The sequence below is a fragment of the Takifugu flavidus genome, chromosome 1, assembly GCF_003711565.1.
Source record: "Takifugu flavidus isolate HTHZ2018 chromosome 1, ASM371156v2, whole genome shotgun sequence".
Classification (NCBI taxonomy): domain Eukaryota; kingdom Metazoa; phylum Chordata; class Actinopteri; order Tetraodontiformes; family Tetraodontidae; genus Takifugu; species Takifugu flavidus.
In genome coordinates, this window is record NC_079520.1 from 7,512,514 (window position 1) to 7,539,342 (window position 26,829).

Sequence of the window (26,829 nt, forward strand, 5' to 3'; positions counted from 1 at the left end):
CCACTGGGATTATCTGGTAGTAAAAGAGAATTACGCACTGCAGTGAGAGTTTAGTGATCCAGGGTGCTAAAATGTATCTGTTGTAAACCCGCCTTAATGTCTGTTTAAATGCAGCTGAGCCCTTTCACAACTGTTTGAGGAAGGGTGGGATTTCCTGATCTGGGCCTAAATATTACAAAAGAGAGATTTTTAGAGAGCATTTTAACAGCAATGATGTTCGTTTGAAAAGAATCAAAACCCCTTTTGCAACACGACCAGGAGGCTGAATATCCTCCAGCTCCTTGGACACTATAGAATGTTTGTCTTGGTTTTGGTGCATTCTGTTCAGGCGTCATTATCTACTTCATTAATGTCAGTGTTTAATTGGAACACAGCAACAACCTTAACGGCTGGCAAACTAAAATATTTTGTTCCTTCTTTAACAACATGCTTCTCATTTATTAGTTGTACCTTCAGTCACATCTACATAGTGCAGCAGTTTATATATATATATATATATTTTTTTTTTTTTTTTTTCTATTGAACTTTACTGACAGAAAGAGATGTGTCCTATTACTGCTAAGACAGATATATGCATTTTTAATAAAAAACTTTTTTTTTTTTCAGATTATTCCCCAATTAAACTGTTTAGCAGGAGTTCAAATTGGCCCTCGGATGCCGTCTGTGGGTCCCGTCAGAACTAAGCCGCGTTCCACTTTTACTTACGAGACAATTAGAGAGAATGCCGAGTCCTTTTTTCCCTGTTATCCTCTTTCTGCTCGGCAACGGTCTGTTTCTTCGCCTTGAGCAAGGAGAGGAGATGAAATAGTGGCCTCTCATTCCCTTACAGTCGATTATATTCCTGCTTTGATCTGCAGCAGCCTCCCCAAACCGGCTTCTGGAAGTTTGGACCAACAACACAACAAAAATAACACCCACGGCCCTGGGAGGAACCAGAGACCATTGTGCCCTTCACTGCATATTTTAGCATTGAAATCTGAAAATCACCTACGGGAGTGTTAAGTAATCGGTCCATTTGGACGCTGATATTCCAACTTATTTCCAGAACAGCTGCTTCTAGGTACTCATAAACAATAAAGCCTTGAGAAAGGCCAGTGAGTTAGGATTTGACGACCCCGGAGGAATTAAGTTGCATCATCCAAAGTGAATCTTAGCAGAGGTGAGGTACAGCTAACGGCGCTAATTTAGAATAATTGTGAAAAGCGACGATATAACTGAAATTCCTTATCTGCCGAGGCATTAGCTGTCATTAGCTGCTATGATTTCTATTTCTGCTTTCCCAATCTGCAACTGCCCTTTTCTGCCACAGGAATATTAATCAGTTACCTGTATAGAAGGAAAAAAAAGTTTATTGACAACAGCTAAATGAATTCAAGGGGGAAAAAAAAACCTGGGAATTTTGTTGTGGGGAAAGTGGGCTAGAGGGAAATGCAGCAAAGATGCTGCCAGTTTTAGCTTCATCAGGCTGGAGGTCCTCACCTCAGTTCAGTCCTCTGGTACTTCAGGGAGGGTGGTGGCAGCGGCTGTGGGGGAGCAGGGCCACGCTTAATAGCCCCAACAGCGTTATTATCTAATAAAGGTTGATGGAGCCTCCTGACTTGATCTCTGCAGGAGGAGAAGCAGCCAGCATGCTAAAGGGAAGTTTCAGTCAGGTGTTTTATGCATCCTCTTTGTCATAAAGGAAAAAGGATCATAATTGGAAAAGATGGCACTTTAGCAGCTCCTCTTTGTGTTTGCCAAGACTTTACAGTGAGAATAATCTGGCAGGGATGCGATCAAAGGGTAGATGGAGGCTACAGGACGCACAGTAGTCGCCCGCTAACATTTCCATCTACGGGTGAGGATAAAGCAGTGCTCAAAAGCACTGTCGCAGCGGGTGTGCTGATATTATTGGTTATTAGGAGATTACACCTCCCTCCACATGAACGAGGGTTCGCTGGTGTTGTGATATTCAGTCATCCGTCTTTATTGTGACCGTTTGAATGCAGGACTTTCATACGTCCGACTTTAGATGTTAAATAAACAGGTTCTAGTAAAGAAACTCCAGAGAACTAAACATATGGCTGAAGACGGAGGCTGCAGATAGCGCGTGTGAAATGTTTGCCACAAACGACCTCATTGCATCTTCTCGTGTGAGAGAAATAGGTGATGTGGCCTTATTCTGACCACAGAGGAAATCTCTGAAATTGAAGATAAAGGTCTCGCTCTCCACAGGGACCTCAGGAATCTGATTTCTGACCCACTTGGCTGCCCCCCCCCCCTCTCTCCCTCTCTCTCTCCCTCTCTCACCCATCTTGCTCTCTTATCCACAGCAACATAATGACTCCATTCATCCCTCAGAGTTTCACTTGGCAGCCAGACCGCTCAGCAGTTCTTAGAATTAAACAAAAACCCAGATAAAATCATGATTAATTAAGACACCAAAGTGTTTTATGTGTTAGACTGGACATTTTTAGCCTGATGGGACTCGTGACGAGTGTGCTGCTTTTAATAAAGTCTGCCAAGTTCACATTGTGCTGTGCACGTGGATGCGCCACACTGTTTCCTTTACTCACAACGCTCCCCATAGCAACCCTGCTACACTGTTGCAATGATGTCAGAATTGTCATTTTGAATCCATTTTATAGATGCGTTGTGACTTAAACACGAGGTGGGTCCACATGCAAGCGAAACTCAGCACGTTAGCTGATGGATGCCTATTGTATATTTTCACATCATTGCGTCATTACATTATTTTACACTCTTTCTGTTTCGAAATAGGATGTTTTAAACAGTTGAGTTAGCATGTCCATATTTAATAAAACATGAAATGCTGTGCGTTTTTGCTGAACTCTGCTGTGAAATCCAGCACAACAGTGAGTGGGTGTTGTAAAAGTTACTGTTCGGAGGGACAGAAGAGGGGAAGAAAGTTAGGAGGAGAGGGAAAGGATGAATATTTTACCTGTTTTAATGGGTTTTTCTTTGTTCCGTATGACGTGACGTCCCCCCGAACTACAGCCTGAACGCCAGGCAGTGGAATTAGCTTCATAAAGCAGCATTACAAACAGGCTGGATAAATGTTTATTTTTACCAGCCCTTTAATGAGCAAACTGGCATTTCTACAATCAAAATAGGGCAAACAGAACCTTCAGGTGTTTTCAAGTGAATCTGACATACAAGGTGCAGTGACTCCCCCTCCACACACACACACACACCTACATACACACACACTCCACAGCGACCCATCACCCACCTGATCTCCTGTTCAATCCCTAAACTGGTGAAATTGGCGGAGGACTAATCACCTTTTAGCTCCTTCGGCGGTACATAGCAGCTGATTGATGGTACAATTACACCCAGTGTGCCACTTAGCTAAACTGCTGTATTCCTAATGAGTTTTTTTTATTCAAACGGACTGCTAAGTGTAGAAGAACAGCAGTGATCATGTTGGAATGGAAACTTTAAGAAAACGCCTTTTCTCAATAAACAAAGCAACAAAAAAGGCAGCATGGGTAAAAAAAAACAAGGGAATATAGACATATGTGAACATTCATACAGCAGAGGAGTGAGCGAGGAGCCGTGGGGATTTAGCTACCGCCTCAGCTTACTGCGAATGTAGCAATGGGAGGAAATTGGAACTTCAATCTTCATTAGAATATGGTCTCACAATTTTTGGGGATTTTTGGTTTTGTTTTTTTTTTTTTGACAGGCTGCAGGGAGACAAATTTTACATTTGGCATTTGGAGTGATTCTGAGGGACCTGGTGGGCTGTTGTCACATCTCAGGTTGTGCTTCTCCTTGCTTCTGAGTCTGGTTCTGCTTTCTGATGATAAGTGTGTGTACGAGCACGTGTGTGAGTGTTGTTCCTGCACAGGTTATATAGCCATGACCAGGGTAGGTATGTGATGGGCAAAGACTTTGATTCTCCAAAAGATATGGCACGAGTTAAGGTGGAGGCCCCACAAAGATAGAAATACAAAAGTGTGACATTGTGTGTGTGTGTCTGTGGCGAAGGAGGCCCTTTTTAAAATGTATAAATACGTCTGCTAAAGCATCTCCCACACACACACACGCACGCACGCACACACGCACGCACGCACGCACGCACACACACACACACACACAGAGTCTGTTTGTAGCTTGGTTCTTTCCTTTGCTAAAGTTTCATGCAGTTGGTGACTTTGCTTTGAGGTGCTGCTGGATACTAAAGGTTTGAGAACATAAGTCCTAAAAGTCACTTCTAACAGGTCAGATGACGTTTCACTTCTTTTTAAGCATAAACCTGCCCTGGCAGACGCCAGGTTGTGCTGGCCTGGAGGAAAAAGTCGAGCCACCTTTGGTCGAACATTTTCTTCCAACCTCCATCAGTATTCGAGCAGCTGCCGTCTCATCAGCGTTATTGTTGTCCTGAGCAACACACAGATTCATTTTCTACTTGTCTTTATTGTGCTTCCATAGTAAAAAAAATATGAGGATTAATGCTAACAGGCTTTGACATGCTGGTGGTGACACAGCGGCAGGTTTTCTGGAGCACAGCCTCTCAGCCATTAAACACCTTTATAAAGCAGCTCAGCTCAGCTCAGCTCCAGGGTCACACACACGTTTTCCTCGTTTCCTCTCGTACGACAACGCGGACGTGCAACTCGTTGCTCATTTGTGGAGAGCAAACGAAGGCAAGCGTTTGAGCTCCTGTACATATTTACCTTCTGCGCATTTTTTTTTCCCTTCAACGACATCCATCAGCGTGAAATGAGCTGAAACGAGCGGGAGGAAATCATACGGTCTGACTGACACCAGGTTGGTTTAGGAGGAAACGGAACGTGTCAGTCACACGAGTGGGGGCCAAACACCTGGGTGGTACAAACAACAACTCAATTTGAGCAAGGAGGCCTTTAAAATGGAAGTCAGAATGGTAATAAGAAACTCTTCCAGCATCAGAGACTCTATGATTGGCAATAGCACCTACATGTGTGAAAACACATGCAAAGATCAGACTTTAACTGCTGTGTCGGCATTAATAAACATGAAATATCTCTGTCCATCACAGAGCTTCTTTTCCCATGCAAAGAGCTGAAAAGTCATTATTCCCCAGGCACGGATGTCTCCCGTATCTCACACACCCTGATTCTTCCTCACACCCCCTGACAAACGAGCCACCCGATCCAGCCGATCTGCTGCTTCTGCGAGTGCGAGAGGTAACGCTGGAGTGCACAGCTCCGAGGCAGGCGCTTCAAAAATCCTCAGGTCAGAGTGGAAAATATGGCGACTTGGCCCCCAGACGGCCGCGTCTACTGGTGAACTGCCATTTGGTGCCAGGGTGGAAGGCTGGAATGAGGCGTGCTCGCCTGAGAGCTACTCTGTGCCCGTCTCTGTAGTGGATGGTTTGAATATTAAATGCTTCCATCTTTGACCTACTACAGTTCTGATTTGGAGTAAGTTCAAGCATTCTTGGACACTATGGGTACCCTTTAGGGACAGCGCCAGAGCTATCTGAAGCTACCAAAAATGATCATCACTACAGTTCTTTTATTTTCTGTTTGTCTGTCGATATCTTCGGCTCTGATGGCCTCTGCTGCTCAGATAAAGAAGGCTAGGCTAGGCTAACAGGAAGCTAAGCAGTGAGCATGGTTCGACAGAGCTCAACAGGCTCATCACTTTCCTCTGAAATGCTTGTGTCCTCAAACCACTTCCTGGTCCAAGTCTTCTTTCCCCCTCACCCGTCAAAATCTGATTCCATCGACGACCTCGCTCCCCACCCCACGCTGTCCTTCTTCATGTCAAATTTAAAGTGATGGAAATGAACTTGAGGGGACGCTAATTGCAATTGTCAATCCAATCTAGGTCGGGCTTGAGAGACAGGGGCTCCCTCGCACTTCATCAGTCTTCATTAATATTGAAGGGGTTTGCTGAGGAGAACGGCCCAGCGTAATCTGAACTCATCTAACTGTGCATCAACAATTAGGAAACTCGAGGGGGACTAATGGCGCCTGAGGGACAAATATGCCAGTCTAGAAAAAAAAAGGATGGAGGAAGATGTCAGAGGACAGGCAAGAAGCGCAGGATGAGATGTTGGGTGGGGATGCTGAGAATCATCTTCATCCTCAGCATCCTCCTGTCCTTTAGCAAAAAGACAACTGGATTTTGCTTCATGGACGTTTTTGTGTTTTGCTGTTGTATATCAGTTTGTATATGTTTATGATTTACATGTTTTATTAATTCACTCCTTGTTATTTCCATAGGACGCAATCATTCAACATCAAGATTTGTAGAACATTGTTTATATTTCCGGAATGTCCTTTTTTTTACTGTTATTTCACTGTTATATTCGTGTGACTGACTAATAAGTGAGGTGATCCCGACAGTTCTACTCTTCTGCATGTCCCAGGCTGAATATGTGGTACGGTTCTCAGTAAATCCTTTGATCCTGTGTGTTTTGATTGATTGGATTCCAAAGAAGGATCGTAAAAGATTACATTTCATTTCAGGATACAGCTAATGGCATTTTGGACCCAAAGTGGCATTGAGGGTAATTGTGTAATTCCTCAAGAGACAAGCTCAGGACTACAGGTCTGAATAACTTAAGATGGAACCTTACAGGATCATAAAAGGAGAAAAACAAGCTTGTGAATGTTTTTAACTTGTGTGAATTTCTGGTCCAAAATGACTGAGATGGGTTTTAATATTTCCTTCCACTTAGAGCAGAAGGCTGCAGATACTAATGCTACGCATATTAATATTATTTGTAAATTATAATTTCATATTTGGTTTGCAGCTACAGGGACGGAAGTGGGGAGACCATGAGCCGAGTTAGGAAGCAATTTGACTGCTGCATTAATATTGAGGGAAACCTTACATGTTTGCTAATGGTTGCAGCTGCAAGACAAACATTCCCTTCTGAGTGTGCGGCTGCTGGTTCCTACTGAGACCAGAATGAAGGGAGGCGAGGGGAAAATTAATATTTTAGAATCCCAGATTCCTTTTGTGCATGCAGGCACCAAAGGAGGAAGACCCTAAAAAATAGAGCATGAGCTGAGCAATTTTCTCTTTTAACAATGTGATAATTGGCATGCATTTACAGAACACGTTTATTAGTTTGTAGTAATGTTGGATTAGTAATCAGGCTTTAAAGGAGTGTGGAATTCACTGGATGTGGCTAAAAGTCTCTTTGGGGCTTTTGGTTGGAATGTGTGTGAGAAGGGGGCGAACGCCCCTGAGCCCAAATGTAGTTATTAATCACTGAGCGAACGTTGATTCATCATCTGTCGTGGAGGCAGTTTGGAAGATGGACTCTATTTACTGCCAAAGCTGTTTGAGGGGGCTTTGAGAGGCAACCATCCATCTCCTCGCTATCTTGAAAAGAAGGAGCCATTGCACAGGCATCAGTTTCAATCACCTCCCAGAGACAGGCGGTAAGGTAAGCTGCCGCACACTACTTTTTTTCTTCTTTACGGCTTCCATTCTTCTATATCTCAAGGTGAAGTTCTTCCTTCCCCGGGGAGCCAAGTTATTAATGTGTTTTATAATAATAATAATAAAATCCCCTAAAATATATGCGGCACCCTGCCCTTTGGCTCCCTTGCTGTTTGGCACCTTGTGTTCTTCATTAGCATCTTCAATTAGCCCGTGTTAATTGCCATCCACAGAGAGGTGCAGGAACCTGGCACGCCGTGACCACAGGGAGCTCTTTTGTAAATGACTTGTACTGTAATAACGAAGCAAGCATGCGAAGACAGGGTAGCAGTCAGAGGCATCTTTAACCTCGGCTGGAAAAAGCCCCTTTATGGATATGTGCTAGCTTGATCGGCGGAGACACAAAGAAAAGTCAGGCATCGGGGAGCAAATGTTTGAATTCCAAATTAGTTCTGTTTAGTTAAACAACAATCACATTTGTATTTTTTGAAGTGCATTCATGTTTTGGCCCCTTTATTCATCTCTATCAGCAGGTTTATTACCTCTGCAGGGGTCTAATGATAGCACATTAGCATCCACACGCTTCCTTCATTTCATCCAGCTTTTGTTTTGGATCTCACAGGAGGATGTCAGAATTTCACAGAACCGTCTCAACAAGTCATTTCTCCAACAATCCTGATCAGTCCCCATCAGAAGGAAGCCTGGACACGTGTCTCTTCGGCTGTAAAGCCTCTGTGCTCCGTACTTAAAGCAATACAGCCATTTCAGCGCAGTCAGCGCTTCGGCAACGCCGGGGGAGCTGTGCAACCTTCCTCAGATGGGAGCCAATTGGAGGCAAACGCCCAAGCAGTGGTCTGAATGGTTTGATGTTAGGTTTGTCGAAGTGTAGGGCAACAGGGGTCAACAGTAAGAGCTGATTTCGCCTGATTTTTTCTTAGTTCCTTTTCAAAATTCGATCCAGTAACATCCTGCGCCTTGCCCTGCCTGACCTCCCATTACAACCCTCTAACTGGTCTCAGCCTCCAAGGGCTCTCGCTGACAGGCAGAGATGCGAGCCTGAAATGGTGTGTGTTAGCGCCACTCTTTAGCATTTCATTGTCCCATCATTCATTCATCACATTTCTATAATTCATTAAATAATAAGCTATCACTGCTCACGCCATCCCCCCTCCCAGCTTTAATCAGTGGGCTTACACTTTGAACTGAAAAGTAGTGATTTAGAAAATGCTAATCAGTGTTGGAGAGGCCCGAATTTCCGCCAGCCTTTTTCTCTCTGTATCTGAATTCAGTGTCATCAAAAGGGAAGATTAGCCAGCTCAAGTTATTTGGAATTTTGATTGTTCCGTGTCTCGGACCGTAGAGGGACAAATGTTCAATCAGTCTTGTGCTCTGAGAAGAAAGAACATACTTCTGACTGGAACAACCTTTTCTCGCTGACTATCACTGGTTTGACGCAGAAGATACTCATCTGAGCAACGATTGGTTGAGAGTGATCTCAAGGGTGGCATCTTTGCAACAAGGTCGAATGAGACGCAAAGTCGTGGCTTCTTTTATCTGCATTTTGGAAAAATTACCGGAGTGCCGGAAGATGCGGATAATTGTGGCAGTCTGGGAATGTGTGCGTTTCCAGTATGGGCTGGGTACAGGAAGAGGGGTGGAATCCTGACTGATGGGACGGGATATGTCTGTGAACCATCGGCTGGTGACGCTTCCCGACTCACTCGCTGTCACTGGCCCAAAGGCTGCCCACAAGGAAGCCTCGCTCCGGAACATTAAAATCATCTTAATGACGTCACATAATTGGACAAGTAATGTGGTGTGACAAGCCTCGAATCCGCCCACACACCTCTGATCCTGTACGAGGGTGAAAGGAGCTCAAAATCAGGATTAGAAGTTATTAAGTGGGTTGTTAGTCAAAAGCAAAAGATGACTCAGCTCTGTTATTGATGGCTGAGGAAATGTGGATGTTCTTGCTGTGGCTGCACTCACATCTGCTCTTAAATATAGAAACCGTTTGAATGACGCCCTTCAATAACCCAGACATGTGGTACGGGTGTTCCGTGCTCACCCTGAGGAAGGTGAGGTTCCGGCTGCGGTCGATGCTCGTGATCTCAAGGTTGCCCATGACGACCTCGCAGTTTTCATAGTTCTTCCTCATGGTTTGGTACTGCTGGTCCAGGTCAGACAGCGTGCTTAGCTTGTTCTCCGTCCCAGCACACACTGGGGGAAAAGACAACAGGAAACAGTGACGTTAGTTCATCCTGGGATGTTGCTGCACCGATGTCAAAGCCCAGCTCAGTCTCATTCCTCATTTCAATATTTTAACTTCCTGGCACTGATTTTGGTTGTGGGAGCGACATTTGGAGAAGGACGGGTGAGCGTGATTGACATGCATTTGACACACATTCTGGATGGATGATGGTACACACCAGGACCAGCACCAGAACCGGTGCCAGAGTCCCTGCAGTTCCTCTGATAACGCTTCTGCTTCTAGCCATAGCGTTAAGACGCTAACATGCATTTTTAAAGCGAGGGACTAAAAGCACAGGTTGTTCCTCCCTGAGCAAGAAAGCAGAGAAGTTGAAAAAGGCTTCAAAAAAATCTGCAGCAAACATACATCAGAGGGCAAAAACAAAGAAGGAGAATGATTTTCAAGACTGTTTAGTCAATCTTTTCACGTAGAACTTTTCAGTTTCAATACTTGTGTCAGTGCCAGTGCAATCTCTTTCAATAAGGTGTTCCTGCTCAGTTCTGGGATTGTTTTCATTTCCCTCCCACCAAATATCTGCAAAAATTCGGATTTCATGGTGTGCTCTAAAGATCCTTTGCCGTCCCTTATCAGAGCTTCCCCCTCTGCTCTACCAACTGCTGTCGGGGGGGCACCGCTCCTCCACGACTTCCCCGCTGAGTGTTTAACTATGGAATAACCAAATAGCCACCCTCTCACGACCCCTCAGTGCGGCAGCAGCCGCGGCATCATTATGGAGGAGAGGTGAGAACAACACCTAGCGCTGAGTTATGGCTGTGCTGGAGCAGGAGCGGCTAAAGGAGAGAGCCTCAGGGCATCGGGCTTTGATGGAGGCACAGATACATTTTTCAGCCAGTCCTCAGGCTGGACTCATCATTGCTGGGTTTTTTCAATTCTATGTATTCTGGGAATATTCTTGGAGACAATAGACATCAATAATCACTCTAACACAAGCAGGGGTGTTGCAGCTCACAGCTGAGCTCCCGTTAGGTCACGTCTGCCCTAAAATAGGTTTACTTTTCTTCCACATTACTGTGGTGAAAGGAGACTTTACTTTTTTTATTTCCGTTTGTGAAAAATTCTAACCGAGCAGTGTGTGATGATGGAGACATGGATGTGTGTGTGTGTGTGTGTGTGTGTGTGGTGTGTTGTGTGTGTGTGTGTTGTGTGTGTGTGCGTGTTCACATCAGGCAGCTGCACCGTATCTCCTGCTGACAGACTGTTTGCGTTTGGACCAGGTTTTGGCTGCTCTGAGGTTCTGACTTCGCTGCACCAGGTAGAAGACACAAATGCATCATGCCACGACTTCATCCTGATTTCATATTCAGGCTTCCTGCCCTGCGGGCGCAGGGACGCCGCTGCTATCCTGCAAAGGTACCATTTTCCATCTGTGCCAGGTGTAAGATAGCAGGGCTACGTGCACTAGCGTACATCCAAACTGGTGCGAAATGAAGTCTTTGTGAATCAACGTTGCGCACGGTCCAAATTGGCAGCGAGTGCTGCGATCGCCGTGCACCTTCATTAATAAAGCTCCCGTGTGAGTGTGTTTTCCATAAGAGTGTTGTGGATAATGACAACCAGTGTCTAATTCATATTCACTTGCCACCATGGCCTCACCCACCTGTGCGCTCTGGATGACAGAGGCTCCATCAGTGTGACAGAGGGCCGGCGGTTACCTTCCCAAGTCCTGCCACATTGTCCCCCACAAGCCTCTATCTCTCTTTGAACAGCTCCGACCGGCGCCGGCGCTTTGAATACTAACTCACGGTGTCTTGCATTACTTGTTTCTTATAACACATTTATTTAATTTTATTTGAGACACTCAGATCAAATGAGAGGAGGCAAATTCGGGCCCCAGTCGACACTGTAAAGGAATTTATTTCAGGACTTTTACATCAGCACAGGTGCTGGACGGCTGAAGCTATGTGAGCCTGGACAACACTCAAATGAACAAATGGTGATTAGCTTGGTTGCAGGTAGCATAAAACGCTGCTCAGGAATGATAAATGGCAGACCTGGGTGTTTTCAATAACAGTTAGCATGGGCTTAAGGGGAGCGAGGTGGAGGGTAGCAGGGTCATAAAGTGAGGATTGGTGTAATAAAGTGTTATTGCACCCTTGGGGCAGGGCGCTGAGCTCAGTGGAGGGAGGCGTTGAGGCATGTGATGCATGGCTGAAATTTAGCCTTTCACAGAGCTGCAACACACAACTGCTGATTTCAGGAATCTTTCAGAAGTTGTGTTCTGCGCATGCGAGCGTGTCTTCTCTTTTTTAGTGAAACATTCTTTAGCTATCCTGTAATAATCCTATAGCCCCGGATGAGCCCGAGATGGCGCCGGCTGCCAAATGAAGCGCATCGAAACCATCTGTGCAGAGCAGAGTGTCCACAGAGAGGGTGTGAACGGTCACCGGTTTACTGCAAAGCCCAGAGATCCGCTTGGCGATCCTATAACGGTGATGTGTGCGGATGTGTGGGCAGGCTGTAAATAATGGAGCTCTGGACGCACACCCCAGCAAGATGGAGTCCATTTGTCTCTCTGCTCAATATAGAACATCCAAGCATGAATATCACATTGAAGGTTGCATGAAGCACAAGCCGATGTCATATATATTGTCCTCTCCCGCCTGCTGTGGACTCCGCACTATAAACCGCTCAACCGCGCGTCTAACATGCCGGGTTACGTAGCATTTAGCCATTATGCTAGGATGGGCGAGGAGAAAAGATGGATCTTTCTACCCTCCCAACGTGTGGTAGAGCTGCGTCTATCAAACAAATGCCAGCTTATGTCTGAAGGGATCTCTTATCTAGTGATGGAGTAACACAGGGAACATTATCTGGGGATCTGTTACCAATAAATTATACCAAGATAATTAATCAGGAGATTACAGAGGTAATTGGGTAAATACTGGGTGTAATATATATTGTCCTCTTGCATTTTCTGTCATGAATGATAGCAGCAAGCAAATTTAGGATGGATGGATTAGGTCGACGGAGGAGTACGCTGGATCAAGCCTCTCGGTTCCACCAGTCTTTTTAGCCTCTCTGTCCTACAGCAAACCCACTGCTATTCAGGCTCTGACGTTTGACATCATAGAAAGAGCCGAAAGGCCTGAAACAGCTGACGGATCTGGAAGTTTACGACCAGAGCAGCAAATTCAGTAACGACCACATCCAGCGTGAACATTTTAGCCTCGACTGCTGATCACAGGAGCAGCTGGAGGTCTTTAACTGAGGTCAGAGCCGATCTTATACTGCACTTATTTTGTTCATTTTTGAGCAATACTTTTTTAGTTATTTTAAACAACCAAAACAAAAACAAACACCCTTAAATAGAGAACAGAGTACATGTAAGTTCTCACTTCCACCTACAACAAATGCAAATAGACGGAATTACCCCAGAGCCACATTTGCATCAATTCTAATTTCAGAAATATCCTCATTGGAATCAAATCAGCAGAGATCTGATCTGCTCGGCGTTCCACTCCTTGACAAATTCATTTCATAGGTAGCGCAACTTCATCAATAGTCCCTTGCGAAATTATTGAATGCCAATGAAGTTGGCAAGTCTCCAAAGGAGCCGAGGCTCCAGTAAGGAAAGCCGGTGAAAGGTCGTGCCAATAGCCAGTAACTCACTGAATTAGCTAAAGCTGCAAATGTCACTTCTTTTCGGTTGAGCTCAGCGAAAGTGCTTTAGATTAACACCAGGTTCTTGTGAAGATCGGAGCCAACGTTATGTTGAACAGGACACAAATCGTTCTTCCTTTCGTCAGACCCGCTAAATGAAAGTAGAAAACTCTAAAGTCTGAAATGTCCTTTGTCCCCATATGGCCGACAGATGAGCGGCGCTCGCTCTGTATGAGTTACAAGCCGCTGCTTCTGATAGCAATCATTGCCTGTATTATCGTCCATCTGCTGAGCAGTTTAATGAGCGACAAAAACAATAACAAAACGAGTGTTTGCGCTGCTGGCTCAGTCCGGTTACGCTAACCCTTTATTGCCCTCTGTGCTCTGGTCACCTACTAACAATCGTGTCACCATCGCCATATGGCGTAGCAGAAATTAGCGGCCTTGCTGCTGCAGCAGGCCTGCAGCATGTGGGGGTTTGTCCAGGGATGGAGGCTCGCAGCAGCCCTGCTACCGGGTAGAGAAGCAACGCGCTTGAACGATATGTTGCATTTCCCAGCATTCCTGTGCCACCTCTGCTGTTGTTTATTGGAAATATCGTCTGACTAGACTGATGTTTGAGCTGCCCCACTATTGTCGGGAACAATGAGATGCCATTTAGAGATAAATCCTCTTTTATTCATGCAAAAAAGAACTCCAGATATCTTCGACTGTCATTTTAGCATATTCTGGATACATGTACAACAACAAGGTCGTGTAACTGCTCTGCTTTCACATTTGCATCATAGTTGAATAATAATAAAAGCATCTGATTTACATTCTACAGTTTGGAGGTTCCACATTGTCACTGATTTCTGCTGTTTTGTTAGTCGGAAAAGGCAAAAGCAAACATCCACAAATTTTGCTTGCAAATGTAATACTGCAAAATTTGGGCAGCTGAAAGAGGAAATCCAGGTATTTTTAATGAAGTGTTGATTTAAAAGGTCGGCGTTTTTGTTTGCGGCCCTGATTACCTTAAAGGCAATTTAAAAAGTCAGTTTTTCAATTTAAATATGTATGTTTCGACCATGAATAAACTAAGTGGTAGATCCTCCCCTCTGATGTGGGGCTCCATGTAACACAGGAGCAGAATTAAGTCCCACAGAGGAAAGTTTGATTCAGGAATGTCCAAGTCTGACTTTGCTGGGTGCAGCAGAACTGACCCGCCGTGGTCCTGGTGCACAGCTGGATATACCAGCTGTGCACACGTCCCGAGTTTATTAATTCAAGGGCGTTTGCTTGGTTGAACATGCAAGAACTAACGGGAATGTCTTGGTTCAGTGCTCAGGATCCAGTCTAAAAATGTGCTGACCCATACTGGCTCCTCCATGTCAGACCTCTACTGTATTTTGTAGATATAAGAATAAAAGGCATCAGAAATAATGGATAATAATGCTAACCCGCTCTCAAAGCTCTGATCTCTTTCTGGCTTTGCTTATTATTTTAGACAATAATTGTAATTCACACAATTGTAATCCACCCTGACAACTAGGCAGTACCTTAACTTAAGACTGAGGCTGCTCCACATCCAGCTATTTCTTCTCTGACCATTGCTCTGCACCTCTCTAGGATTTAGTCTTCAGAGAAGAAAATCCATCCCAGTCACAAGGGAGTGATTGGCTGAAACTGACACATCCCTCATTACTCCAAATCCTTCAGGTGGATCTTTTTCCAGTGGATCTGCGGCTGACAGTGGATGAGTGAAATGTGTATAAGGCCCCATGCTGACCACTATAAACCACTGAGTCCAGCTCTAAAGGTATAAACCTGAGTCTGAGCCCACCTTGGCGCCCCGTGCAGACAACGACTCAGCAAACCCATTTTTAATGGGGCCACTCCATTGATTTTTGCACTGCAGCTGTGAACTAAAAGCAACGTTGTTGAATATTAACTGGTTTTGAGTGAGATTTTGATGTTTTTCTCTACCAGAGTTTCTGATTTCCTCCCAGGTTATGAGGTTCTGGATGCTTTTAGAACGACCAATTTAATGCTACATTTGCAGATGGTGCTACCGTATCTGTCCAAAGAGAGTAAATGTCAAAAACAGGACAATTAAGTATAAATCAGGCCTTCTGAACATCCTTAATGGAATAAAAGTGTAGGGAATATGCAAAGCAATTTTTCTAAAACTGTTTTTATATTTCTGGTCCAGAGGTGATGTCATTATACATGGACCGAGTTTATTTACACTTTCTGTCAGTGTGTGAAAGGAAAAATGGAACTAAAAATCAAACTGAAAGAAAGATATTTTAGATCCACATGTAAGACAGTAAATAGGCTAATTTACTGTGGTGCAGTAAAATATAAATGGGAATAATATTGGAGATGGAGGAGTTAGCATCTGCTCCATCGACGACAGCTAACAGTTGGTTTGAATCCAGTCAAAAGAGGACACATTCCTGAACTTACTGCCCTCTTCTGCAGGGAGGGAGGTCGGCTCCCTCCGTTCCCACGTTTCCTCCCACTGTCGCTGTGTCAGGTGTGATTAACAGTTGCATGAGGCACCAAACCAGTTTCAAACCTGGACTGAAACCGATGTGTTTTAATTGGGCCGCAGGTGTGTGTTGATGCAGCACCGGGGTTTGTGCTCACGGCCCGTGTGTGTATTTTGTGTCCCTTGTTTCGGGTAATGGCCGTCCATTTATTTATTTTTCCACGTTTGACCAGAGGGGACAGGGCTTCGCACAAACATTCTCTGAAGTCTCCTGCTGGTACAACATGGAGCGAAATTAATGCTCTTTGTATGCTAATAGCAGAAAGAGGAAACCCCTGAGGTGATTTATATCCTGCAGACTTCTAAGATGAGACAGGCTGAGCACAAGGGTCAACGGAACAACTGACATTCTAAACTGGTTGGCATGCGTGTGTGTGTGTGTGTGTGTGTGTGTGTGTGTGTGTGTGCGCGTAAGTGTGTTTGCTTGTGACACTGCTGATTGTGTGTAAAAAATGTGTGTGTCTGTGGCCTGAAGCTACACTGTTACTGGCAACATGCTGACAAACTTGAGTGGCCCTCTGGGGGCGCTTACGCACACACACTCGAGGATGCACACATACACACACTATAAGGGCTTTTGCAGATATAATGCGCTGTGTATCCAGGCCCCTTTACAGTAGCCTCAACCTAATAAACCTTTAAACAAAGTCTCAACCATCAACCAACCCATTGAATGTTTGATGGGGATCAGTCAAAATGTCTTCGCCTTCCGAAAACAAAGGTTCTCACTTACGAAATGCATATTCTGGTCCCCACTATGTAGCAAATACAAGTATATTTGTGAGGACTTTCATAGACTTAATGCCTGAACATTATTTTCCTATCCTTAACCCCCTAATTCTAACCTCAACCAACCTTTGGAGTCGAGAGGACTCACTTTTGATAAGTTAAATGTATGTTTTGATACTTAATATGTAGCAAGCAAAGGTGCACACACATACACACACCTCCACACACATGCACGCAAGCGTACACACTTTGTATGGGCATTTACAGACATATACATATATTATATTCCAGTCCCTCATCCTAACCATCCTAACCTTAACCCGATTAACCTTTACAGGACGTCCCAACCATCAACCAGCCCTGTCATTGTTTAATGAGGACCGCTCAAAGTGTCCTCAGTTTTCCAGTGAAATGCATCCTCACTATATATAGAAGAATACACACATGTGCCCACTATGTCCTACAGCACCACGGGGCCGAAAACATGAGTGGAACACTATCTTAACAGTCTGATGAGAACATTTTAAAAAGATGCCCTTTAGTTTAAATAAATATGGGTTTTTTTTACCTCACAAACGTGATGAAATCAGAATTCTTTGCAGTTTACAGACCCACTGAATGTCACACACGCAGTAACTTTTTTCGTCTTTCACATCTGACCTTTCACCTTCCGTCTCATTTCCTGCAGGTTCCACCTCTACCCTCCGTTTCGGATCCTTTCATTTTCGATTTTGTCCATAAATTTCTTCATCTTCCTGCTCCACTGCTGAATGTTAAATCACGGAGGGTGGAGGGGGTCAGATATGGTGGACTTACAAATTGCTGCTTGAAAGACAGATCATATTAGAAAGGCTGTGGGAGCAATGAGGTCCTCGTAGGTATTCTCTGCTCTGCTCTCCTAACGATGGCCGAACTGACACTCCTGGAGAAGTTCATGCAAGGACGGCAGAAATGACTCCTATGGGAGAGCTGTTTGCTATAGTGTGTGTGTGTATGTGTGTGTGTGTGTGTGTGATGGGGAGGTTTGAAAAGAGTGAGAGAATAGCACACATTGTCCAAGCTTGCACTGTTATTGTTGTTTCCAAGGGTTATTTTTATTCTTATTGTCGATTAAATCTCAGCCTGCAGAGTGCTGCCCCTTGTGCGCCTTGGACGCCAGCACCTCATTTCTGCTGTTCCCATCTTGTTGGGATTCAGTCTAGCGTTTCGATTTCGGACTGAGCAAAAACCCTCTCGATGCAGATTTTTCTTTGTCTCTGCTGCGTCTGGGATGACAGGTTTATCAATTAAGCTGGCAAACCGGTCAAAGTTTTGCCTCATATCTCTCATGCCTCGGGCACACACACACAATTTTTCCCAGCACCCCCAATGCGTGGTCCTCCTCATGAATCTTAATCTCCTACCCCAACAGTTGCCATCAATTATTCTAGCTTCTACTGCTAACTCTTCCCCTGCCTCCCATTTTTCCCCATTAAAAAAGTCCTTTATTTCCCTCCTTGCTGTGATGGAATTGCCTCACTCGCTTGCCTGGGAAATGATTTCTCAGCAGGCTTGCGGACCGGCCGCTTTCCACAGGTGGAAGGTCGGATTAGATGTGGGGGAGTGTGCATGGTTTGCGCACGTTGCATGGTTGCATCGGGACCCGTAAAGTTTGGGGACGGAGCGACCCGTCACTGGTGATGTGCTTGAGTCAGGCCACTAATTAAAAATATTCATGATTATCCCCTCAATACGTCCATCCATCCGTCCTTCCATACATCCATCCCAGTGTCAGGAGCTGCCGAAGCCTGACATCCTAACATGACTTGTGATTGCACCCTGGACCGCTCACACACCCATGCACACTTGCGGAGCATTAACATCCCAAAAACGACGTAATGTGCACGTTTATGGTCTGGGGGGAGGACGAGAGGAGCCAGAGCAAAGTCGGAGGTAGGCGATGAAAGAGGCCCCACTAAGGCAACATGGCTCCTCACGGTGCCGCCCTCTTTACCGTTATTCTGCATCCGGCGCGGACGGTTTCTGCACAAGCGAGCTCCTCTGTGAGTCTCTCCTCCCGTCAGTCTGTCTTTCAAAGGATGGCGTGTTGCAGACAACACACATGTCTGCAGCTGTCAGCACGGAGGGATAATTTATTCCATTAAATCGCCGGGACACGCTGACAAGCAGACAGGCTGAATGTTTATATATGAGACATCAAGATGACAGGACAATATGGCTGCAGGCGGGCTCCCTGTTCCTCACGACCCACCTGTTGTTGCATCATTTATGTCTGACTTTAGTGGCTTCTTATTCACTTGTTTTCAAATTAATTGTCCTTTCGAGTTGGGAAATTCCCTCATTAACCGGTAAAGGTTGAAAGATTTTACTCTTTCCGTTGGATCTATCCCCATTTTGGGCATAGGCGAGAAAAGCAATTTGTTGGAGGCACAACGACCCTCGCCGACAAATTTAAAGAGGAGGTCTGATTGTTGAGTTTAAATTTGAATTATCCTCTGCAAATGACTTGTGTTACTCCCAGAGCAAAACACTTTAAACACAACTAAATTAACTGTAAATTTGCCTCCGCTGCAGATGCTTTGGTTTATTCTAAAAAATATATTTTTGGTTAGCCTCGTCTATGCTCACACAGACTGTGGCCATTCTGAAAAACGTTCTCTTTATTCCAGTTCGAGTGTAGTTTTGCAGAGGGTGGATGAGCAGCGTGTTAAGAGTCTGACGCTCTTTCATTTGGACAAAAACATCAGTGTAAAAAAATAAAATGCTTGAATTCCAAACCTCAATGAAGCTGCCTGGAAGGATTCATTTAATAAACAGCTCTTCTAATTGATTTATTGTAGAGTTTGATCCACATGGAGGTTTTGGCCCCGCACCCGCTGACCTTGTACCTGGACATCCCTTTCAATTTCCAGAAGGACTAACTGTTTTCATCAGGAAGCAGATCGATTATAATATAATTCAGGAGTCAAATGTAAATATCCAGAGACGTGTGTGACGTGAGGGCCCAGCAGGCAGCGGGGAAAGAAAGAACAAATCCAGTTTTGCATGTAATCTATGGTCTTATTAAAGGAGAGGGCAAATTTGTCTCGTTACACAATATCAGGCACAGCAGTTAATCAGAAACACCATGGCCCCATGCCTGTGGTGTGCATTTACATGTTTATTGAAGTATACATTATATGTGATTGTAAAGCTGTGTTTGTAATAAGGGAGGACAGGGAGTGAAGAAGCGCGGGAGGAGAGGAGACTTCCATTTACCCCAGCCCTTTTTTCTTTTTCCACTCAGCCCTTTTATTGAACGTTACATCGCTCTGCATCCTTGTGACATCCCTGCGTAAAAGATCTGATGCTGAATTGTATCATGTGGTGGTTGTTTTAAATCATGTGATCTGTGTGTGACCCGAAACTCGAGGTCCTCAGGAAACTGTCTTTTGAGGCAGACTTTGTGACTAAGATCCACAGAACAAGCGCTCGATGACTTTGCCGCAGTCTTCACAGGGCCTTTGGCCCGGCTGCCTATATTTCGACCAATATTGTTTGTCGCAAGCATCAATATATCGAATGAAAATGATCCATTATTGGAGACCAGGAGGTCAATCTGTTGAAAGAGTGTGCAGTAAAATAGTTCCTTACACAGTTTCAGACCTTTACAAATCTTGTCAAGATAAAGTTGTCTTTCATGTAAAAGCAAAGTTTCAGGCATCTCCTCAGTCAATCATGAACTGTGCTCCTGTGGAAGTGGCTATCCAAAGAAGATTAGCAGTAACTTTGCTCTGCTACAGCCCAGGGATTAGACCTGCTTTCCCCTGGCACGGCTGTTAGGCAACCGCGCTTTATCTGCAGCAACTAACGGGGCTTATTGAACATTAGCATGCAATTATCTTTGATGGTCTAACTCTCCTTCTGGTTGACAAGAACCAATTATTCCCAGTTAGGGCTTTTCATATAACATGGCATGAATATCAAGGTGGGAGCGGGGAGGACTGGCTTTTAATAGAGCTGGAGCTGCTCAGGAGCATGGTTAAATCATTCCAGGTTGTAATACTTTATCCTGTTCATCAAAAACATCCATGCATTTGCCAGCTTCCAGAAGACAAGGCGATTTTCCTTTAAAAAGCTTATTTTTTAGCTTATTTTGAAATATCGTTGTAAAGTCTCTTAAATCTAATCGCTTACGTGCTAATGATAATGAACGAAATGGTGCGGTAATGTTTTCACATCTGAGTGTAATAAACGCTGTCGTAATGCCCCCGTTAATGTATGACACCATATTCCGCCGAGTTTAAACGGAAACACGGCAACATGCGGATTTACCGAATCGCTTCAGTTTACTTTTTGCGTGTCCCTTGAGTTCGCCCCGTGAAGCTTTGGGAAACTGCTAATAGGTTTATCTGAGCTAGAGTCGGTTTTCGCATTTGCTTAATTACTTCTGAGCCCTCACATTCCTCCAATTAAAGACCACTCTGCTGCCATTGGGGTAACTTAATTTCTCTTTGTTTCCCATCTCCATTTCCTCTGATTGCCTCCTGCTCGCCACCCACGGTGAGTGACCTCCGAGTGAGATGGAGCGAGACTGGAGTTCGAGTCGCTTCCTCATCAGCAGTCGATTTGAGGTCGATCGTAAGAAATGGAGAGGAGGCACCTCTATTGATGTCCAAGGAGATGTTGTCACACCTGATTTTCTCTTTATATCTTGCTCACCTGGGTCCCTGTGATAACATTAGTATTGATTCCAACAAGCTACCTACTAATTCAATAGTGGCACCAATGATGTAGTCACAACCTTTGCAAACAAGGATTGTATGTTGTTTAAAGACACCGTGGACATTCGATGGCAGGATCTTACTATAAAGAACCTATCCTAAACTTGAATTCTTGAGTTCTTCATCTGCCTTTTCCTGAGACATGTGAAACTACAATTTCTAGCTAAAAAAAACAAGATTCTAAATGATAAAGCTCTTGAGCTGCCTATCAGGATTAATTTTGCCATATCTGCAGTTGTGTGTATGTGCATTCAATCCTGCAGCATTTTGGCACTTCATGTTAGTTTTTAACCAGAAAAAAGTGACAGAATTACACCTGTGATTTCACTTCCAGACGAGGCCTGTTGGAGCCAACACATTTAATCTGACACCTATATGATCCCCTATTTAAGAGTAATGTCAAAATGACATTTCATTTTTCTTGGGTTTCATGAATATACAAGCCCTGATTATGCTTTAAAAGTGTACAAAAATATTAGTTGCGTTGATATAAATGCAAAAGTGGCTGTAAAAAGCTGGGGGAATAACGGGGAAACTAGTAATATTAGTGGAAAGAAGCGCATACAGCTGACATCATTCAGAAAGCTCTTATTTGATGGAATAGAATCCACTCTAGTGCCAAAATATGGAGCTTTCAGGTGCACAGAATGAGAAGAACTGGCCCTGAACTCCATTTTAAAAGACAAACACAGACATGCAAGGCGACGCAACAAAGTGCCTGCTGAGCGAGAGCTGTATCAGGGCACAAACAAGTTATGCTTCCTGACGCCTAATTTGATTTTAATGAACAACAAGTCAACAAAGAGCGAAGCTCAGGACGCCCGTCTCCATCCGCATCCATCTCCACAGCAGGACTAATGAAGCGCTTTGCTCACAACACCTGGACCCTGCAGCGGGTCTCACTCCAGCACACGCATGACGGATGGATAAGGGGACCGCATCGTGCGTCCTGTGAGGGGTCGCGAGGTGACGAGGACACCGAGACCCGACAGGAATCCAAATATTTCCAAATGGATCGGTTTCCATTTGGAAACTCAAGGCGCACAAAATGAATCGCGATGACTTTGACTTCTCCTTCACTTCCTGATGCGAGTTCAGAAGCAAACATTGCTATTCAGCAGCGCGCGCACGCTTCACCTGTAAACATTACCCCTTGGGATCAGGGTTGAGCTCCTACTACTGCCGTGCACCACCACAATCTGACATTTGCTTGCACAACTGTACCCTCCCAGTCCTGTTCCAGCTAGATGAGCAAAATCAATTCTGCTCGTCACCCATTTTGAATGGCAGGAAGAGACGTGTAACATCCCTTAATGCTTCGTATCAAAAGAAAATAATACCAGTCAGCCCAAAACGGGCGAGCAAACAGCTCTGATATTTATTCCGTTATTGATATTTCCTTCCTTTTCTTCCACTGGAGTTTCAACCTTCGAAAAGTGAAGGCAGAGTCCTCCTGTGCTCCAATTGACTGATTAAGTAGGACTGACTAAATAAAAGCAGGGAGAAGAACCACGGTGCCAAATGACCCCAAAGGATCGGCCAAGTCAGCTTAGCCAAAAGGGCGAGAGGCCGAGCAGCTCCAGGAGACCCGCTCAGACCTTCCTGCCTGTTCGTGGCGACGTGGGCTCCTCAGCTCTGACTGCAACTTAACACCATCCATCCTCTCTCTATCTGCGGCGATGCACATGCACAGACAGAGGTGTGCGCGCTCACAACTCACCGTCGGCTGTCAGGCGCTATCTCTGTCTGTGTGCACATTTGTCTGTTTCTGCGTCAGACAGCCAACAGCTCTGCTACGTATGGAAAATCAACAAAGTGCTGAAATGTCACACACATTCATCCTCACTGACGGCTTTTCTGAGTGAGAAAGTTGAATCTCTCCATTACAGACAGCAGTTTACTGCAGATTTATGTGGAGGTGATGCCAGAAGGCCATTTTACAAGATTAAAAAAAGGCCTTGCTCCCACATACACTGAATTTCACATTAAACTTGACTGCTCGCTTCACATTCCAATAAAATAATATAGTAGCTGTTCAACCCAAAAAAGAAGAAGCACAAAACAGTAAAAATAATGTCATACATTCTATAAGTTAAGCAGCTGAGTGGGGCCGAAAGCATCTATAGTGATTATGCAGAGTTCAAATTTCCGAAAGGCTCTCAAGCACATCTGATTTATCATCGCACCGATCAACTCAGCAGCATAAAGGCGTCTGTGCTGCTGCTGAACCATCGCTTGAGTCAGATACACCCGCGGGAATTCATAATGAGCCGCTATTAACGGGAAATCAGGGCGCCCGGTGGAGTCAGAGACCTTGAGTGACACAATCTTAAAGATTCATCTGCTTTCTTACCAAATTTGGTGATTTTTCCACTCAAATCCCCAATTTAGGGGGGGGGGGGGATAAGAGTCAGGAATTGGAAAAAAACCATAAAAGCTCAACTCCTGGCAGAAAAGGAGAGATTACTTCAAAAGTGGAAATAAAAAGACGCGGCAAATAAATGGGATTTTGGGAGGGTGGAAGGAGTCTCTCACTGTGTGTTGTACAGGCACAGCGAAGGAAGCCTCCTGACCAGATGCGCTGGTGGATAACTGTGGGTGTGGTGTCTGATTATGCGGCCGTTCAGAGTCAAACTGTCATGTCGCTTTCCCATTTAGATCACAGCTCCCTGGGGAGGAACACTTGTTTGTGCGTCTGCCGCAGACAGTCACGGCATGGCAACTTCGATTTCATCAAAGCCGAGAGTGGGGGAAGAATCGGGTGTTTGGAGGAAATGTACAACTGTGCGCTCTTTTACAACATGCCTGTGAGTGTGTGAAGTATGAAAATTTAATGAAACCAACTGGTGGCGCATGATTACCACGAGTCCTGCCTTTCATTCTTCGAGGCGCTGCGTCCTTATGTTCAAGTAAGTTTAGGAAAAAGCAAAAAAAGACTGAAAAAAGTATTGACCTTTCTGCCCGGATGCCATCAGAACTGATCATCAAGGAATTAAATGAATTACAGGCTGACAAGGGCATTTGGGGGGGTGGGGGGGGGTGTAGAAATGTGAAAGTGACTGTAATGGAGTCAATGGCGCGAGAGTAATGCCCCATCACCCGGCACCGACATCACCCCACCCCCATCACCCACCGCACCTCCTTACCCCTCCCACCCTGCTGCGAAAGCCCCTGGGCATTAGGGCAGAAGATATTAAAAAATCGTGGCACATCCTTTTCAAGGACGATTAGATGTTTATCCCCTTTGGTCCCCTTATTTACAGATTGCTACAGACACCACCAGGATGGAGGAGAAGTGATATTTTGCAAGCAAACATTCATATTAAAACCCTGCTCATGAGGAAATGGGTGGCTCTGAAAAGAAATGTCCCCCCTCTTATACAAGCTAGCTCTGAGCTAACATCAAAGCCCGTAAAAAGACAGCCATGTCTGACAACTGTGTTGGTGATGACAAAGCTGCCCCAAGAAATGTGTAAAAATGCTAAGAGGAGCACCAGTTACCATGAATTCCACATGTTTCTACCCATTAACCCAGAAGCTCCAACAAACCAGCTCATTACATGACTGTAAATCAGAGCCAGATTGTTAGCGTGCAGGAGAATAGATTATAGATCCAAAAAAGATGTCTCTTCAACGGTTGAGGTTAGAACCATGGTCTGAGCCATGCTAATAACAACTAGCTGAAGTACGAATGACTTTCAAGGGTTTGTTTGTGGATAATCGCGTTTAAACTGAAAACCTGATCGACTCGGAGTGCGATTTGGGACATCAAAGATTTCTTGGCCCACATTTGTTTATTTTGGGCTCCATTACATACTGCAGAGGATCTGCACCGCAAGCTCAGACTGGGGATGGTGAGGCTGCAACAAACACGGTGCCCTGCAGCAAGCAGCGCTCTGCACTTGTCTTCTCAACAAAGTCGAGCACACCGATAACCAAGATGGGTAGAAAGCAACGGGCTGGACCCTCACTCCCACCTTTTTACTTTGTCAGATTTCTCAGTCAAGGCCATCATCAATTCTTTTATGTGATCGCATTTTTTTTTTGAGGAGACTTTGTGCACAAATTTTGGAATTCTCAAGGGGTCTCGTTACAGTACAGTCGGGAGAGCACTCAAATGGGAGCCCTGTACTTTCCTCCTCTTCCCTTCCGTGTGCAAATGCACCGTGACATTTTCCTGACTGTACCACAGAGCCGGTCTCTACCCCAGGCTAACCCACAAGTGTTCACCTGACTCATGGTAGACACAGGTAGACAAACGCCACAAAACCAAACAAGTTCCTACAGCTGAGTGTGAACAGAGGAGCTGTAGCGATGCAATTGTAATTTGTGTATTTCTCATATAGGAAGCAAAAAAGAAATGTTTAAGGTTTTAAGTCACTGTAGGCTCCACCTACAGTCCAGATCTAGATGATTGGTGCAGCTAAGATCAACACACAGGATTTTGTATCCTCCTGGAGTATAGCACCATTTCAATTACCCATAGCTGCACCACAGTTACTGCTGCAGCACAGCACCCATTCTGAAATCTGTGTCAGCAGCAACACAGCAAATGACCCAGAATCAGCAGATTTTTCCCCTAAATGGAGAAAATGGGGTGAGTTTTCTGATGAGCACAGTCAACACTGAAAAAACAAAACAAAAACTATAAATGTTGTTTACTAGTTACATAGAAATGGAAGGCCAGTCAACAAACTGCACCAAATGCTCAAAGCTAGTGAAATTTCAGGGGGGTCGCAACATCCAGCCAGGGACAAAAGGTTTTAAACAGGTTAAAGGCAGCTGCAAACATTAGCTCTGTTTCCACCGCAGGAACTGTTATTGTTTACCCAGGATTTTGACAAACCACGCACGTTTGCACCAACTCCTCTTAAATAGTACCTCGAGGGACAAAAAGGGAGGAAAAACTCAGCGTCGATTTGGCAACTTTGCTAAAAAAACGGACCACAGGAAGTTCTGGGGTTACCAAGATGCCTTTAAACCCATTTCTAAAAGAGGAGTGACACAGCTTGAGTTCTTAAATATGAGATTTCCCTGCTAGATAGGGCAGAGGTTAATCAAAGATCTAACCACCTGAAGACTCCATGACAAGAAGATGAAGGGAGGCAGGCCCCCCCAGCGCCACCTTCTGCCTCCATGAACTGGGACCCTCACTCTTGTTTTTGCTTATCCACACAGAGCAAACTTGGAATGTGTTAATTAAAAAACCAACAGTCAACCTAAGAAATTAGCGGAAAGCAGAGTGATGAATGAGTCAGCTGTACCCAAGACTCTCTCTCTGTATTTCACCCTTTCGTCTATCACTGCCCCTCCAACCATCTAATTAGATTTGTCTGTAACCTCACTGTTCCTGCCCTGCTTTCACTTTTCTTTGTCTAGGAGCGATGCTTGATCCAGTGTGCCACAGCCCACTTCGCAAATGGGATTTAAAACCCACCGCAGGGATTATTTTTTCCCCCCAACAATTTAAAAAAGAAAAAGAAACCTTTAATAAAATGGAAAATAACGCAGAGTAGGTAGCGGGTCATCCGAGGAGTACAGGG

At 44.8% G+C, this 26,829-nt stretch overlaps 1 protein-coding gene across 3 annotated transcripts in view; it reads right to left on the reverse strand.

Annotated features, from left to right (window-relative positions):
* The window catches only part of LOC130524037 (receptor tyrosine-protein kinase erbB-4-like), a 173,900-nt gene that overhangs the window by 75,029 nt on the left and 72,042 nt on the right, over positions 1 to 26,829 (reverse strand). For all 3 annotated transcript variants that reach the window (XM_057029746.1, XM_057029737.1, XM_057029755.1), the window contains one exon: positions 9,458 to 9,609. In XM_057029746.1, coding sequence (XP_056885726.1) covers positions 9,458 to 9,609 — 152 coding nt within the window. The remainder of the gene's footprint in view (positions 1 to 9,457; positions 9,610 to 26,829) is intronic.